The 19,151-nt window shown below is 33.8% G+C and overlaps 1 protein-coding gene across 1 annotated transcript in view; it reads right to left on the reverse strand.

The window, feature by feature from the left end:
- LOC118743796 (nuclear pore membrane glycoprotein 210) overlaps positions 1-19,151 on the reverse strand; it is a 120,466-nt gene that overhangs the window by 84,106 nt on the left and 17,209 nt on the right. Inside the window, exons 18-21 of the mRNA XM_036476560.1 lie at positions 6,369-6,487; positions 5,906-6,004; positions 5,319-5,555; positions 5,026-5,172 (exon numbers count right to left, since the gene is read on the reverse strand). Of these exons, the coding sequence (XP_036332453.1) occupies positions 5,026-5,172; positions 5,319-5,555; positions 5,906-6,004; positions 6,369-6,487 (602 nt within the window). The remainder of the gene's footprint in view (positions 1-5,025; positions 5,173-5,318; positions 5,556-5,905; positions 6,005-6,368; positions 6,488-19,151) is intronic.

Here is a 19,151-nt window from a genome sequence, read left to right on the forward strand (position 1 = left end):
CTAGAAGCTTGTACCCGGATTTGGCCAATTACCCCAAAAAAAACTGACTAGAAGTGCTAATAAAAGTCAAAAGATAATTTCCGAATAGAGTAACTCACTTTAAAGTAGGTGCATTTAAATGCCAGTAGATTGAAGATGAATCAAATTTGTGTCATACGTTTGTATAGGTATGCACATATTCATCAGCCTGCCTACATTCTTCGCTAGCCTATTTTTCCGTTTCATCATTCATCCGGTATTTTTGTTGGCATTTTATTTCCGTTCCTTTTCAGCGCTTTTATGTTGCATGCAGCATCAATTTAATTTTGCACAGACATCAACTAAAAACTTTTGCAGAAAAGTGTACGCAGCACGCCCATATGTACACGCCATTGTATGTATGTATGAATGTACATAAATAAGTATGTATGTATGCATTTGTTCACATACATAAATATCCCACCGCTAAACAGGATGTGGAGTGGCAGCTGCAGCACCAGGAAGATGACGTAAAGAAGTTGAAAAAATGGCGGTAGTCATGGCAGCGCGCAAATGTCAAATGCTCTCAAGTGAATTGGCAAGCCTTAGGAGCTGTTCAGGATATTTTCGGTCAATTCGCATTTTTATATGCTGTGCGCTTACTAAAATAAAAAAAAAGAAAGGAAACATTCATACAACTGCAACGGCAACGGCAACGACAACTGCAACTTTGACTGTAACTGACTGACTGATAAATTGAGAATTTTAAGATTTTCGAAAGTGCATTTTTTAAACTTTTTTTCTCTGTTCTTTTTTCATCCATTTCTCGCTAGATACTTTACGTACAAGAAAACTTTCAACATTTAACTTATTCAAAAGTATTTCATTACTTGACTTTACCATTTAAGTTTATGAAGAGTGAAATTGGAAGGCAGTAAATGGTTGGATGTAGAAGAGTAGGGAGAGTGCACAAAGTCTAAGCGGAGCCCATTCTACAAACATACATATGTATGTATATAGTTGGATGCAGAGACAAATGCGTTGAATGAGAATGTGATTTATAACTGTACTTACATACATACTTAGGTACATATGTACATACTTATAAAATATACTTTTTGTAATATTTTTAATTTGCCAAAAAGTACATTGTGAGATTAAACACATTTTAATGGCAGATTGATAAAGTTGTAAATCAAATGCAATCGCTCGCAAGCTTGCGTCTCACAAGTTAAACAATCGTCTAAAAGTATGTCACCAGCAAATTGCAATAAACTTAAGTGAAAGCGTAGAATGTAATGTAAGTATCTAGATATGTACGTATAAAATTAGCTTGTAGGATGCTGGCACAAAAGGAAGGAATTTCAATTTGAATTTAATTTCAAAGTAGATGGATACAAAAAGCTTTCATTTTTCGAGACAAGAGAAATGTATGTATGTATGTGAGAAAAACTAAATACATTCACATACATACAGTGGCGGTCAAAAATATTCGTTTTTAATATTTACCATGTTTTTCAAGCTAAATTTTTTTTTTTGATATTTTTTATAAAAATCTGGTTCGGGCTTTAACAAAAACAAATTTTTACCTAATTTCGAGCTTTTTAACCAGAATTTTTAGAAGTGTTTAGGGTATGCAGTTAACAGTCTTATAAAATTTTGGTAAAATAAGTGCGAGTTTGGCATGAACCATCATTTTATAAAAAAAATATTAAAAGAAGGTTAGCTTGAAAAACATTGTAAGCATTAAAAACGAGACACCATTCATCCATTTTTGACCGCCACTGTACTTTTATAAAAGTATGTATGCACGTATCTATGAAAATTAAAAGCTAAAGGCGTTAGAACTTTTGAAATCAATTATGAGTTGAGTATGAGGAAGAATGAGCCTTTACAAAACAATAAAATCAAATACATGCGATTAAATATGAGAAATGGATTCATACGTAACATTCATATTTCAATATTTCAATGTTTCATATGCAAATATTGTACATATTGTTAACGTAATACTAGGTTTAAGTGTTTCCCTTCTTTTTTGAACTAGACTCAAAGGAGTCGTAGTAAATAAATAAAGAAATTAGATAGCGTTTGGGCTGGAACTATTCGTATCATTTCGGAGATTCGTGTACATATATAAAATCCGGATATCCAATGAAAATCCGTTCATTTCTTGTTCCATAAATCCGGTTAGTATGCATTCACATAGTTATCTGGATTAAGTCAAGTCCTGGCATTGCGGAAGTTGCGTTCGAACAGTTCGTTTAATTTTTTGTCGGATAAAAAGTTATAATTTAAACATTTTTTAAGGTATAAGGAAAGATTCAAAGCAGTACTTACGAGAGCAAAATTGTGGAAATATAATTCAAATTATTGGCGACAAGATTCAAAAAGTCTTTATCAATCTTTGCCAGACACCGTCGATTGATCCAATATTTTAGAGAAGCTATCTTTAAAAGTTTCGGATCATAAATTGCAGCATATTCAATTTTTTTTTTTTTAATATTTTATTATTTTATTTTATTGGATTGATATAAATAAATAAACAAAAATCAATAACAATATTATTCTTGTAAAGAGATGGTTGTAGGTATTAACTTGGAGTAAATTAGCGTCCTTAGTTATTGAAATATTGGAATTTTAGTACCTCTGAAATTTACAGTTATATGGGAAGGGGCTTAATTTCGGTCCGATTTCAGAAATTATTCAAGAAAAACAATATTTTTTGTACCAAGGGCAATAACTGTCTCATCATCTGTCATTTATTGCTAAAGGATTATTGCAAAAATCTATGTTGCCCATTTCTCAAAAATTGCATAATTGCTTACTTTATGCCGAAATTATACTTCACATTCCAATTTTCCACACTTTGGAAACAGTATTTACGGAAATATCGCAGTTTTTGATTTTTTTTTTTAAATGCCGTTATGTGGGAAGAGGGCCCATTTTTGATGCCAACCCACCTTAGGTAAAGAGTAACCTTTGTAACAAACTTTCTTGAGATAACTCAATTTTGCTGGAGTACTCCACTTTGATCTTCATTCTGAGCATTTTGGGATATATGTACATTAGACTGCATCACTCCCCATACAAAAAAAAAATCGGTACAGCTTTTCCATTGGAATTATAAAATCTATTATATTTTAAGACGTCCACCAAAATATTTCGGAAAAATATTAAGATTTAAGCGAGCTGGACCGATTTGAAAATACCTCCAAAAATGGAGTTTTTTATGAATAAAAATAGTTTATTAAACATGTTTTTTGAAAAAATCCCCTCAAACAACAAAAGGGTTTAAGCTTAAAAAATTTACATAAAAATATTTTTAAAAAATAAAAAAAAATTTGAACGGAATCGTAATAATGAGATTTTTTATGCTGTTTTTTTTAACTTTTTTCAAAGATTGGTGTAAGAAAAACTTGAATAACTGAACCTTAACTCTTTCGATTTAGACTTTTGAGGTACCCTTTTTATTTCTTTGCTAATAAAGTCATTCAAAGGATGAAAGAGAAAGGCAGGATGAACGAACATCACTCAAAGTTGAATTACTATGTGTTGTTATTTGACAAAAAAAAAAATTGGGACACGAATGACTTTTTTTGCACATAAATAAAAATAATGGGAAAATACCTTTCTACTGAGGCCACATAAGCCTAAATTAGTATAGTTTTGACACAGTTATCTAAGTTTTTCGTAAATCAATCTTTGAAAGGAGTAAAAAAACAACATCAAAAGTCTCATTATTAAGATTCCGTTGAAAAGATTTTTAAATATTTTTATGCAGATTAACCTAATATGTTTTGTCATCTGAGGGGACTTTTTTCAAAAAGTTCTTTAATAAACTATTTTTATTCATAAAAGACTCCACTTTTGGAGGTATTTTCAAATCGGTCCAGCTCGCTTAATTCTTAATATTTTTCCGAAATATTTTGGTGGACGTCTTATAATATAATACATTTTGTAATCCTGGCGGAAAAACCGCAACTTTTTTTTGGTGATGCAGTCTAATGTACATACATGTATGTGCATGAGGGTGGTCCAACAATGCTTTAGAAAAAATAACCCATGTTTTTTTTTTTTTTGAGATCAAAAAATTTTTCAAGGTCACACAAGCACTTATGTTTTCCTTGTACATATTTTAATGGGGAAAAAACTAGTGTTCGTAGAAATTGAACAGGGTTCTTGAAAATCAATATTTTTCGATCGGAAAACTGTGTTTCTCTTCAGGATACTTCCAATAACAATAGCGAATTGTTTATTATTGAATAAACCTGAAAATTCAATACAATTCTTCTGAATTTGACCTTGGGATAAGCTTGGCATAGCTTCTTGATGACCTTGAGGAATCAAGGGACCTCCATATTCAGATTCAACGACAGCAAAAAAAGAAAAAAATATTTTTGTTGAATAAATTGTTTGTAATATTTGATCCTCAAATGACCTCCAACCTGACGTGATGAAGGCTAACGGACATCGGATTCGCAATCAGGGTGTCGAATAACATAGGGATATAAAGTTTGGTTTTATATGCATATTTTTTTTTTGTAACCCTGTGTTTTATACCATTTCTATGAAACTTGTTTTTCCCATATAAAATACATGGAAAACTTTGAGTGCTTTGAGCGACCTCTAAATATTTTTTGATTTCAAAACAGGGATATATTTTTTGGGTATAAAACAAAACTAGGGGGGCGAGGACATTAAAATTCTGACTATATCTTTTTTTTTGACCACCCTAATGTACATATTGTACATATACATATGTCTATATCAATCTCGATTCCTTAAGACTGTTACAAACAACAGTTATGCGAACAAAGTTATAATACCCTTGTCCACTCCGGCACTAAAAAGATAAGCTTGCTTTATTCACTGGCCTGTTTTTTATTTCTTTTGTTCCCGAAAAATAGCGACATAACTGAAAGCTTAAGAGAGCATTATTTCAATCTTTTTAAATGTCACACAATTGACCCAATAAAAAGACAGAATATGCGGCCTATTTTCAACAAATTCATTAGCTCTATTGATTTTATAAGTATGAATGCGTGTGTGTCTATTTGTACTTACCTCCACCTTCTGCAGCACTTTGTCCAGTCCGGTGATTGTTAAATCTTGTTCTTTCAATTCAGTCGTCTCCAGCGTTTCCGGTGTAACACGCACGCCCGGCACAAATTTCAATGACATAACATCCGATAAACCATTTGGCAGCTGAGCCTGCAAACCGAACAGCAACAACAACAACAACAAGAATTAAAGGAAGAACTCATAAATACTATGTGCACTACATGATTGTCACAAAGTAACAAGAGCAACAACAACAACAACAACAACAACAACAATAAAAGTGTGAAAAACCGCACCTCCAAATCGAAGTGGACATCATTAGTCTTCACAAGGCTAAGCACTTCATTGAAATCCGACGACAGTTCAATCTGACACGCATAGCGTCCGGTGTCGGCCTCAAAAATGGGCGTTACCACATAATGTTCGAGTAGCTGTTGGCCCAAGGACTTCTTCGATGTTAGGCGACACTTGAATAGCTTCACCGCGGGTATGCGTTCAAGGGCACTTGAACATTTCGAAATATTTCTGGCGAGCTAACGAGGTGGCAAAACGACACCGGAAGAATTGGAAGAAAAAGAAAATAAAAATAAAATGCAAAAAGCAGAAATAAATAAATAAATGTGGAGATATAAGCAAGCAAAAAAGATGAAAAAGTTACTTCCTTACTATTTTTTTACAAGCACAAGCGAATTTAAATTGCACAAAAATGTTACAGCAAAAGTTACTTTACAAAAGTATGTAAATGCGCTCATTGCGAATCAATGCGCTGAGTGGCTGTACTGGCGGGCACAACTAAACTTGCATTGATGCTTATTTACTACATATGTATGTATGTATGTATGTATGTATGTATATGTATAAACTATTATTGGGGTTCACTTACCAAGTTGGTAAACTTATCCACTTGCAAATGATTGCGCACAACCAAATGTCCTCGATACGTTGAACCGCTAAATATATCGAAAGATTTCAATAATTGAATCTGCAAAGTATACAAACAAACGAAAAAGTTAACGTAAAAGTTTACAACAAGTGCCGCACTATATCACACGTACATCTGTATGTATGTAGGTATGTAAGTGTATGCTGGTAAAAGGACAGACATACATAAATGAAAAATTTCCAATGAACGAAATATTTTAACTAAACATTGCATTGGCGGAGCAAACGGGCTGACTGACGGACGAAGGGACGAAGGACGGTCGGTCGATTGATCGCTAAAGTATGCCGCAAACCCGCACAACTCAAATAGACATTTGCAAAGTGCATATTTTTTCAGATTTTTCCCCATTTTCTCATTTTTCCAGACTATTGAATTTCTTTCAACTTTTGCGAGTGCTACTTACCACATCCGCATCACGAACTTCGACATCGTATTTTATGGAACTGCCACTTGCTTTATCGCCGTTGGTAACTACAATTTTTTCGCCCAATTTCAAGCGATTGCCCAGCACTTGCGCTACTCCTGTAATAAAAATGATAGGAGAATGAGTAAGATTGAGCGCATGTACATATGTATGTACATATGCATAAGTATGTAAGTATGCATGTTTGTGTGGAAAAATAAGAACTTTGAATATTGTTGAGAATTAAAGTTTGATTGCTTATTATAGTTATTTGTTTGCCATTAGTTAGTTGTTCTTAGTTGGCCTCAAAACAAAGATTGTACAGTGACTATGTAAAGCACAGAAATTATTTTTTCAAGCTTAACTCGATTGAAATTTAAGATTTTATGCTTTTTAAATTTAAAGACTTAAAAGTATGTCATGGGTATTTAAAATTGTACATTTACTATCTTTAGAGTAGAATTTCGACGGTCCGTGCGATACCGATTAGGCTCAAAATATTAATATAATTAATATATTAATAGTCGATAACGATTACTAAGTCGATACAGAATCGATAACTATTACAAATTCGATGGATATTGCAATGCGATAACTATTACATAGTCAATAATTATTACAAAGTCGATAACTATCACAAATTCGATAACTATAACCAAGTCGATAGCTATTACAAAGTCGATACATCACATAAAGACAATAAGTATTACAAATTCGATAACTATTACAAAGTCGATATCTATTACGAAGTCGATAACTATTACCAAGTCGATAACTATTACCAAGTCGATAGCTATTACAAAGTCGATAGCTATTACAAAGTCGATAGCTATTACAAAGTCGATAAATATCACAAAGTCGATAACTATTACAAAGTTGATAACTATTACAATGTCGATAACTATTACAAAGTCGATAACTATTACAAAGTTGATAACTATTACAATGTCGATAACTATTACAAAGTCGATGACAATTACAAAGTCGATATAGATAAGTGAAATCAGTCATTTCATGCCGTTTGACATCAGTGATAATTTACCTTTAAATGAGCGTGTCATTCGTTCAACTTCATCAACCAAAAGGTAAACAGTTTTGTCGTTAGCTGATGATGGTAGAACGATTTAGAGATGCAATCAGTTAGAAGTAACTAGCCACTTAAGCACTAGAGAAGAAATTACTTATTAAATTACTTATGCCACTTTCAAAATAAACAGCTCAATTTAGCTTGGGTTGTCGGTCTCCTCAAAGAGCAGATAATCACACTACAGTTATACCCGCTGTAGTATCTCTTGCTTGAGTAACTTAGTGGGTCGTATGAATAAAAAGTAACCAATTGCTTTTTCTTAAAATTTCAGACCTTTTACTTAAATAAATTTAAAAAAACACACGGTCCAATAGCTTAACATTCTCAATTTTCCTGGCTGCAAAAACTATTTTACTTATAATTTTCCATTCACAGTACTGAACTAGCATTTTTGATTGATTAAAGAATTCTCAAGGGTTGCAACCATAACGGGGTTTTAATCTCGATCCTCTCGAAGATGCTGGTTGAGAAGCTGTTTTCGAAACAAATTGGACTATTATGGGCGAGATGTCGAAGGCTACTACTACTGTTTAACCTTTGCATCAGTAAGGGAAGGCAGCTAAGAAAGAAATTGATGACATGATTCCACCTTATACTTGGATCGTATTTCTCAGATATAAGTACACAGGTTCTCAAAGAAACTACTTCCTTTAACCCTTCTGAGTCACAGAACCTTTTTTTTATGTATTCAGACGCGAGCGAGATAATTCATATCATCCCACTTCGATCCATTCGAGAAAATATTAATATTGCCTCTGCGCCAGAAGCTACTCTTTTTCCACTTATCTTTTGTAGGGCGAAGTGGGTGGAGACCGATTCGAATTATTCATTGGGACACACCCTTCCATTCATTTAAGTACGAAGTCGAGGCTACCAAGGATTGTCCAATACCTACTCGCAAGCTGTGTTGGATGAAACCGCCTTGCCAGCGACAATTTGGTCGCGAGGTGACGAGCAACCGCGAGTTGGCTCAAGAGCAGTTGCTTTAGCTACCTGTTGATTTCTCTAGCCATTATAAGTTCGATGACACTTCACTGTAACAGTACAGAACAACTGATGTTTTCTATAATCGAACATAAGGATCTGGCCTACAAGGGAGATTTTCATTCGGTGTTAAGTCTTTCTCAAACATACATACATCCCTTTTCAAAAACAAGAACACAATCTATTAAACTGCATTCATATGAAAATAAATATGTATGTGTGTATATCGCCTAGAGATTTCCGTTTGCTCAAGTTTAATGCGTATAAATATCGCTCGCAGCTCTTCGTAATTATTTATTATTTAGTAAATCCCAATCTGTTCAATGAACAACAGTTGGCAGGTAATTAATGATTGCATATGTATGTGCACTAAATGTAAATGTTCACCTAATCCACATATTACAATTCTTATGTGTGCGTGTGAAAACCTAATTGAGTAAATTTCTGCCAGAATTACTTATTTAGCTGTTGTTACTTTTGCACAAAATGGGGCTTTGTAGTTATACACTTTCAGTTATAGTTACAAACTATACTATTTTCTGTATGTACAGTGACGGGCAAAACTGTAACATGGTGTAACACTTTCTACTTCAGCCATCCCTACTCCCTCTCTCATAATGATTTGAAGTCAACACAACAACAATAAAAATACCAGCAAACAAAAATGTAAATTAATGCAGATGTTACAGTTTTGCACTCATATATTTTTAAGAACTTTTTAACAATCTTCACAAATAAAAAGAACTAATAACACAATGTTCAGTACTCTTTTGCTTGTTTCAGTTCCTGGATGCGATTTGGCATACCTTATTTGTATCTTTGTAAAAATTGTGGAGATATATCCTTAGTTTGCTTTCGCAGCTCATGTACTCGATTTTACGGACTTTGATACTTATTAAGCTGTGCTTTTAGTTGATTTCGCAAATTCTCGATGAGATTCATGTCCGCGGATTGTGGAGGTCATTTCAAATGAGCAAATTTTTGCTTTTGTATCCAGGCTTTGCGACATGTGCAGTGTGTTTTGAGTGATTTTTCAGCAGAAACTCTTAATTTTTTCGACTACATCTTGCAAATTTTGTTGAAATATGAACAGATACTGTTTCTTACGTAATAATACGTACTAACGGACCAACAAAATTTTTTAAATACAACCCCAAACTATTATTGACCGACCACTGTGATTCACAGTTTGCCTTACATGATGCTCATGGGCTTAATTTGGGTCTTTGATCCAATACCAAGCCCGACCATCTGATTGAAAGCGATTAATTTAGTCTTGTCAGACCAAATAACCTTCAAGTGAAACTTGAAAATATGTTTTTTATTGCATTCTGAACGGCCTAACATATCCCAATAGGCAACGGTTCGGTTTTCGTGCGATGCAGGGAAATGCTGCCACATTATGATCAAATTTGCTTTTTTCTTCTTTATGATGCCTTTGCGCTCAATTTGGCAATTCTTCGCCTCGCTGTCTATTGATTTGCGTTAAAGTTTAATACCTTAAGCGCTTCTGTAATAGTGGCTGCATCGCTACTTGCTACTAAGTTCACAAGATATCGTACCGTAATATTTTTTGACAGACTTCCTTTGTCCTTGGGAACACTTTAGGCTACATTTTTTCTCAGTCTTAACATTTTCAAGTAGCAAATTCCAAAATTTTTTGCCACTTTTCGTGCGGTCCCGCCTTTCCGCAGTAAATCTATTATTTACATTTATGGTTCCTGATTAACTATGTTATTTACTGGTGATCACTTCTCCAATAAATTACAATATAGAAAAAAGTCATCTGACTTCCAACTAAGTAAGAGATAACTGTCAAATGCAAAACTGAGAGTGAGTGCAAAACTGTAACATCTGCCTTAATTTACTTTTTTGTCTGCTGTTTTTTTTATTGTTGTTGTATTGACTTCAAACCGTTATGAGAGAGAGAGTAGGGAAGTACCAACAAGAACGTAAAACAAAAGGATGAAAGTAGAACTTGGAAATGTAGTGGTGGCTGAAATAAAAAGTGTTACACCATTTTACAGTTTTGCTCGTCACTGTATGTGCGTAAGGACACTGCTCTTTCAGTGGGCTGAATATCGCCTAGTTGCCTATTTTATTGCAAGTTATTGTGAGATTTTAGTTACATACATACAAACGTTTACAGGCCAGAGGCAGGAAGTAAGTAAAGGCAGCAATGCGCTAACTTCATTAGCAGCAAAGTCCAAAGCATGCAGCTGCGACGCACAGTGGTCCAAAACTGGAATTTACTATTTAAAATAGTCCACAGCCTTCATTCAACCGATTTTATTGAAAGCTAATAAAATTTAAAGGAGACCTTTTGAGTTAGATTTTACATTCCCCCGCCCCCCCAAACAGTTTTTTAGTGCAAAGTGCAGAAAAGGTAGCAATTTTGAAGAAAACCGATTTTCCTCTTCCTGTAATAATAAATAGTTGAAAACAATTAAATAAAAAAAATCCACCAAAGTTTAAAAATTGCTTTATGTATGAAGCCTATCAAATTTTAGTGTAAGAGAGTACAAGTTACATACAAGAGCCTAAGTATTCGCGTTGATTTTTAATCTTTTTTTTTTTGCTGAAATTTCGAAATCACTTTTTGCAAATAGATGAAAATGCCCACTACCGTAAGAAAAATAATTAAAAATAAACGCGAATTATAAGCCACTGCAAACTTGCATTATATGTATAATAATAAAATTCAATAAGCTATAAAACTTCATACCTACAACTTTTCTAAAAGTTCAAAAACGCTTTTAATTTTGGTGAAATTCATTTTATAGCATTTCAATGTTTTGTTGTGAAAACTTGTTTCGCTTTAGAGGAATCCTACAATTGTTTTCAAATAGTTTTTATTATATAACGTTTATTAATGGGGACGGGAGAACTAATTGTCTAATCTGCATTTTGCACCAAAAAAATCAACATAAACAAATAAAAATTCAAAAACAGGTATTTTCTAAAATTTATTAAGTTTTCGTTAAAAGAAAATTATCCAATCGGTTGAAAAATTAAATCAGTAAATTCCAGTTTTGGACAACTGTGCAACGCCAGCGCCGCAGCAGTGAGAGGTGAACAAATCTCAGCTGGGAAGTAGTGCAGCGTACGAGAATCACAAAGCACCTCGCCACCAAACCCAACAAAAGACAATAAAGTTGGCGAAAGTATCACTAAACACACAAAGTGGAATCTGCAACAAATACACAAGGATTTGCAGGGATTTCTGCGGTAAAACTGTGATAGCTAGCGACAGAGATGCTGCAAGCGAGTAGATAGTGAACAAAAATAGCCAACAGCTATGGCAATGAGATAAACTACTGGCCAAGTATAAATATTTCATTGAATTAAATTTGCTCCAATAATTTCATGTACATAAATACATACATACATACACTATACACGGCAAGTAAACATAAATAAAAAAATAGAAATAAAAAGTTAGCGAGCTTCTTGCTTTAGCTCTGCATTGTAGTGGACATTTTCGAATGAAATGCAACAAGGCCAAAGGAAGCGGTTGTGCGCACGAAAAAGTGTCAAATTTACACTTAGGGCGCTGAAAGGCAAGGAAAATGTATGCATGTAGATATGTTTGCAACATAGTCATAGATAAACAGAAATACATAGAAGAAAAGAATGTTGTTGGCGAAAAAATTATTAAAAAAAAAAAATGCAAAATCGTTGAAACATTCTTCCAAAAAATAATTGTGGAAACCGATTCGAGTATGTTTGGCATAAACTCGAAAATAAGCAACTGAATTTAAGTGCGCAATCAAATAGCTTAAAAGGAATAGAAATGGGCGGATAGCCAAAATAGCTAGAGCAATTGCATTTGCTATCTGACTTCAAAGTCGTCAAAAAAAGCGAGTGAAAAGTGCAATTAGAGATGAAGCTTTATTCGATTACATTAAAGGAAATGCACTTATATGTAGAGGTTTAGTTAGTTTCAAGCCTCGTCCTGTCTTAAATCTTAAAATTTGTCTATGTTAATGAACGATTAATATGATTTTAGGGGCTTCGCTCTGTATGATAAGAGCTAATTATATATATTTTCCATCAGTTCAAAAACTTTTTGGGTGTAGTTGGAAATCCTATAAAATCATTTTAATCGTTATTTTACATGCATAGAAAAGTTTTAAGATTTAAGATATTGCGATGCTTAGCACGCCTTGTTAATCTCCGAAATGAGCACACATGCAGTAGATCTGCCGGTTATCACGCACGCCAAACTCGTTAGCCGCCAACAATGGATTTAGTGAATCAAAGCCTAACCACTGCGCCCTTTGAAATTTTCCTTCAACAACTTGACAAGGGACACAGTGCTGTGCAAAGCAGAAATTACATATTTCTGCTTCATAAATTCTTTTTATTAATGCACACTTTTCTTCGGTTTTCTCTTATTTTCAAGCATTTTTCAAGTGACCAATTGTCATTGTTCGAATTGCCACAAAAATGTTGATTGCAAAAGTTCAAGGTCGCGAATCTTTTGGTAACTGGTAGAAAATGTGGCGGGAGAGAGACAGACAGGCAAGTACGTATTGAGGTCTTTTTGAGCAGCTTAATATTCTTTTTATTATTGGTTTCGGTTTTTTTCGCCTTTCCTTGTGTATCTTTTACCATATCAGCAAAATATAAATTATTCTACTCTTGTTTGTGCCTGCGTGAACCAGGGTAGCCAACTTTTGAGAATTTCCCGATTTCGACAATGAAATTCCAACATTTTGCCCGAAATTTCGTAAAATTCCCCACCTATGGATACTTACCTTACTTACAAAAAAAAATTAAATTATGTATTTTGATATATTATTGGTTTCTGTTTATTTTATTTTTAAACGTAATTCATCTATGTATTGATAAACCAAACCAAACTTTTAAAAAGTTTGTTAACAAATAAAGAATAAAAAATATTTATGTAGTATTTAAATACATGCAGTGGTCGAAAAAATTTTACTCGCACCAATTATTATTATTTTTTCGTTATTTAATTTGAGTTATTTTTTTTATAAAAATATAGCTCATTCTTTAACAAAAACTGTACAAATCCCAAAAAATCGACAAAATTTTACTCGCACCAATTATTATTATTTTTTTTTTGTTATTTAATTTGAGTTATTTTTTTATAAAAATATAGTTCATTCTTTAACAAAAACTGTAAAATTCCAAGTTTCAAAGCCTGTGCAATATTTAAAAAAAAATCGACATACATTCGTAAAAATTTCGAGCTTTTTAATCGTATTTTCTAGAAATATTTTGAGTATGCAGTTTTGTTTGTCAATTTTAGGACAATTAAGTGGAAGTTTCAAATGGCTAAAAGTTTTCGTTTTGGGATTTTATCTGAAGTTTTTGCGGTTTTCTTCCATATAAAAATAAATTATGTTCATTCGCTATATAAAATCAAATGCGACAAAGGAAATTCTAAAAAATCAACGACAATTTTTAGCCATTTGAAACTTTGTTATACTAGAATTAAACGAGCTGAAATTCCCCACAAAACAACGGGTTCAATCCCCGATTCCGCCACGCAAACTGAAATTCCCCGCAAATTGTGGAATTCCCCACGAGTTGGCTTCCCAAGCATGAACGCTTTGAGTTTAACGTATTTAAGATATGAAGAGTATGTAACGCTACTAATTCTTTTACAAACAAAACATTTTTTCTGAAATAGTAGCTTTCTACCAAATAACTACGGGTACTATCATGAACTAACATCTTAGATGTAATACATACACCCACTGGAAAGTTTCCATATCGACATTTTTTTACAAATTTCATTTGATATCAGTGATCAGTAGCTGTTGCATACAAGTGCTAATTTGGGCTCAGTAGGCAACTTAAAAGCAGAGCCGCCTTCACTCGACGAACAAACATCGAGCTATACAAATCTCTATCATGCCCGTCATTTTATACAAACGCAACGGAACAACAGAATCCAGAAGGGCCTGTCTACATTCGATGTCAAAAAATAGAGAGGCAATTGGTCATCTTTTTCGGGACAAACGGTTATAGTGCCCTATTAGAAGAACTAACCTATTAGGTTCGAGGCTGTATTCCACCGATAATGAATGTAACCCAAAAAGAACAAAATCTCTTATACTAGATAGAATCAAAATCGTTCCATTTTATAAATCTTTTGAAACTATGTGCCTACAGTAATAGTGATTACAACAGCGGTAGTACGCCATTATCATATCTGCTCTACGAAGCACACAGATTCCATAAATTACTACACCAGCAGTTAATGAAGCTAAAATAAAGCAAGAAGTAATAAAAAGACAAAGAAATGCTCCTTTTGCTCGCTTAAAAAGGAGTCGTAGCATGTAAAATTGCTTTTAAAAATCGGCAAATATTGAGCTGTATATTGTGCGTGTGAATTATGTATGTATATAGTTCACGAATTTATTAAGAAAAATTTAATATGCATACTTGCATAAATATAGTCGCAGAATACAGATATCGTCCCAGATCCTTTTAAATATGTTTGTGAACTGTGCATGAGTTGGCCAGTGGATAATATTGATAGCCAAGAAAGCAACAAATAAATCATTCAACTATACATATGAAATGACTTGCGTACATTAGACCGTAACACCTTAAAAGGAAAAAATTTCACCATACACCTCTGAGCGTAAAGTATTTTCACAAGGCAATTTCGAATTTTTCTTTTTTTTTGTCATTTCTTACAAACGTGGCAGCACATTCGTTATCACAAAGAACATAGAATATAAGGGAGCCATAAACATAGCCAGAATCCTTACTTTCTATGATCTTTGGTTCTGTTTTATTCTGTTTCTTGTTAAGTTTTGTTTTTTTTTCATGAAACGATTCTGACTTGAGTTTAATGAAATACTAATTCCCACAAAAAAATCCATTGATATGAAAAATTTAAGCTATAGATACAGTGTCAAAGATATAAATAGGGAAGAGACATTTTAACATTCTTTGGATTATTTAATGTTTAATTTTTTTTTTAAAAGTTAGCTCGTTATTTAACAAAGATCTTGCAAGTCAAAATTTCAAACGTTGTACAAAAATTAGCTATGTTCGACAAAGTTTCATCAAAATTTTTAGCTTTTTAACTAGAAATTGTCGAGCATACTTTGTATGGAAAAAACGCGCGAACAAAAAACTTGTCAAAAAGCAACGGTAGGTCCAAGCTACTTCAAACTTGCAATTCAAAATGAGCACATTCAAAACAATTCTAAAAAAATCTGTTTAAAATTTTTTAAATTTATATCAGCATTTGTTAAAATTTAAAATTTGAAATTCGATTTACATATGTAGTTAGTAAGCTATATTTTCATAGAAAATAATACAAATTTTTTAAACAAAGAAAAGTAGCCAAAACTGACCAAAATGTCTCTTCCCTATTGACATTCTCGCCACCGTATATATTTTGTGTATACATTTTTGCGATCATTTTTCAAGTTTTTTTTCTCTTTGTTTTGTTTTAAAGAAAACTGTATTATATTATATAAATTATATGTCTTTTTCATTCTTGAAACCAAATTATATGTTCGGATTCGATGCATTACAAATGTCCCGATTTTTGTCCACAGAAATCTGTATGTTGATGTTGTTACACAAATGGATGGACCAGTTTTACGTCGTCTCCAAAACGTCAAACGGATTTTATGGGAAGCCTTTTCGTGGCAGAAGTAAGTATACTCAGAGGGTTGCCCTTGTCTGCCGAGGGAAGACCGCTGTTAGAAAAAACTGTTTCTAGTTAAAATGTTGTAAGGACAACGGAACGAAGCGAGGTGTATAACAACTCAGTCAGTGTCCTAGATCGGGGGTACCAGAGGTCAATTAACTATGGATTAAAAAAACTTGTATCCACGATATATGTTCCTTTTTTTGTTTTTTTTCCAAATTGCCCTCAAAAATACTTTACGGTCAGGGATATACGGCGAAACTTTTTTTTTTTGGTACAGTCTAATGTACATATGTACATATATCCTCGAAGAAAAAAGGATAATGTGATAAACAACAGGCAAAATGCGTTCTGGTTCGAAAGCCATTCAAGTGCCGATACGCTTCAATGGAATTCACAGCGTTTTTTTCGCACAATCGCTCTTTCGTAGGGCAGGATGGGAGCTTTTGATTTCTCGTTATCTTTATGAAAGTTAACATATGGACAACAAACATATGTATGTATGTATGTATGTATATAGTATGTATGCATATGAGCATAATTCGAGCATGTGTAGATGTGTATGTACATACCCTGCAGGGAAACCGCGTACTAGTGAATCAAATTTCTAGTTCCGTACTAGATCTTTATCGCCAAAAACGAACTAGGACGATATGAACTAAATCCCCACCAGTCCAAAATCGGCGAAAAGTGGTACTTTTAAAAAACTAATTTATTTCAGTTTTTTCACTAGAAATCGATATCTAAAGTGACGAATTTAGAAATGGTTCGGAACTATAGAAAAAGGGATGCAGAACGAACTAGATCTTATTTGTCGAATTTAGAACTAATTCGGAACTATCGAATAAGGGATGCAGCGGGGGGCTTGTTTACTTTACATAGATATGTGTTCGGCGGCTTTTTCGTTCAAATACGCTTCTATTCTGTGCTTCGCAGATGCTTTTTCATAGCTTGGTAATACAAAACTAAAATTTGTGTTAACATTTCAACATCTTGGGACCGTCTGGAATCTAAGAAATAACAGCGAGCACCTCTGCAAACTCAGCTACAGCTAAAGGTATGTAAACGTACATTTCTTACAATCATTCAAACAAATTTAATTTCAAATTGAAAACACATTTCTTCCAAAATAACTTAAAATCGCACACACGGAAGAACCAAAAATATTGAAAAATCATGATACTTTTTTCTTTCGTCTGTCGATTTCAGAACTGGTTCGGAACTATAGAATTTAGGACTAGTTCGGAACTATCGAAAAAGGGATGCAGCGGGGGGCAATTGACACTTCCTAGGACATCGCCATGTTAAATTCGCCAGTTGCTTGCATGCAAAAGAGATTTATCGCGAACCAGTACTGGGTCTAAATGTACTAGAAGCGCCCCAGTTCAGAACTAGAGATTTTCCCCACAGGGTAGATCTGGTAAGCGTGAGCAATGTGCATAGATGTCATCCCTTGAATATCATACTATGTAATTTCATCTTCCACCAAGAGCCTGCAAACACAAGCTTTGAGGAAAAACTTTTTTTTTGATGCGCTTCTACACAATATATTATGTAGTATGTATGTATGTACATAAACATATTTCAAGGCGCTTAAATAAGAAATGCGTACACAAACAAAGAAGAGGATAGAAATTAAGAAGAATAAAAAGAAAATATTTTCATCATACAAAGGCCTACTTTTTTTGCTCGAGCATATGTGTAAATATGTTTAGGAATACGGTCAATCAACCATGTGAAAGGAAGAAGGTCATAGAAAATGAAGAATAGAAAAAAAGGTGCGAAAATTAAGTTCGAGCTACTTATTCCAATGAATAATGTATTCCATTATATTTTTTAGCGACTTTATTCAAAGTACTGTCAAATATTGAAATATATGTAGCGCTGCTTTGAATATATGTAGCGCTGCGGGTTCTGGATATCCTAATTGAGACTTCTCATTTCGAACGTGTGGCGGCCTTACGACCAACCCATGCACTACTTGCATCCTTGAGTGTCGTAGCACCCAAGACCAGTTTTCATTCTCTGGAACCGCTCTTTAGCTGACGTAAACCTATGCCTCTTACTGGCTGCAGCGCCAGGAGAAGTGCCAATGACCGTAGAGGAGATACAACTTGCCTCTGCTTTTGCCGTTACCCTCCATCTCCTTTTCCTCTTATTCTAAGTCAATGAATTCCGACCCTCACTTCGGACATTCTTTGCAAGCAATTGGTCCGCTACATACCTCAAATACTAATGGATTGCTTAAACCATACAACTCTAGAACAAGATGCGCTTGTGGTCGTTGACTGCCATGCAGGTGCCGTAGGATCCTAAAAATGGATTTCTGTAGGTGTGGGTGACTACTGAATGATTTTTTTCATTCTCCGACGATTTAATTGTATGTTTGGTGCCAAACGCTTCCCAGCCAGAGACTTACTTATGTCTTTCGGGTCACTCGTACGATGTATTTCTGTTGTTTTTCATAACAGGCTTGACATACGAGTATTCTAACTAATAAAAATCATGTGCAAAATGGTAAATTTCTAATACTCATGTCAACTTCGAGAAAGCTCCCCTCCCCTTAAGCTATTGGGAGTTTACACCGAGACCACTTAATCCCATTTTTAGCCAGCAATAAATGCCAAACATTAACCCTTTTCGAAATTTTCTAAGTTCTTGCATGAACTTAAGTACTGAATAGTCTCTCAAACTCAAGCATTTCCAAAGGTGGGTGTAGGAGCAGTTTTACAACTCGCATGTAAAGTAACTTTCTAAAGCAGTTTTAGTTTCCGAAAATACAATTTTTCTGATACTACTTTTTGTCTGTGTGTTTGCAAAAATGCAAATTTTATTGCATATTCCGGTAGAAAACCAATCCATTGTTTGAGAAAATGTTTGCGTAAGGCGATAAAACCATAGAAAGTTAACAAAATTAAGAATTTATATTGTCGGCTTCGACGGATTATTCTCTTGTTAACAACATTTGTTTCTCAACTTTTTTTAATCGAAGAAAGGCGTGGCAATGTTGGGACCAGAGCTACAAAATTTATATTTTATTGTGAATTTCGGCAGAATATTTATT

Source organism: Rhagoletis pomonella, unplaced genomic scaffold (assembly GCF_013731165.1).
Source record: "Rhagoletis pomonella isolate Grant_MI unplaced genomic scaffold, Rhpom_1.0 Rhpom_scaffold_00007, whole genome shotgun sequence".
NCBI lineage: Eukaryota > Metazoa > Arthropoda > Insecta > Diptera > Tephritidae > Rhagoletis > Rhagoletis pomonella.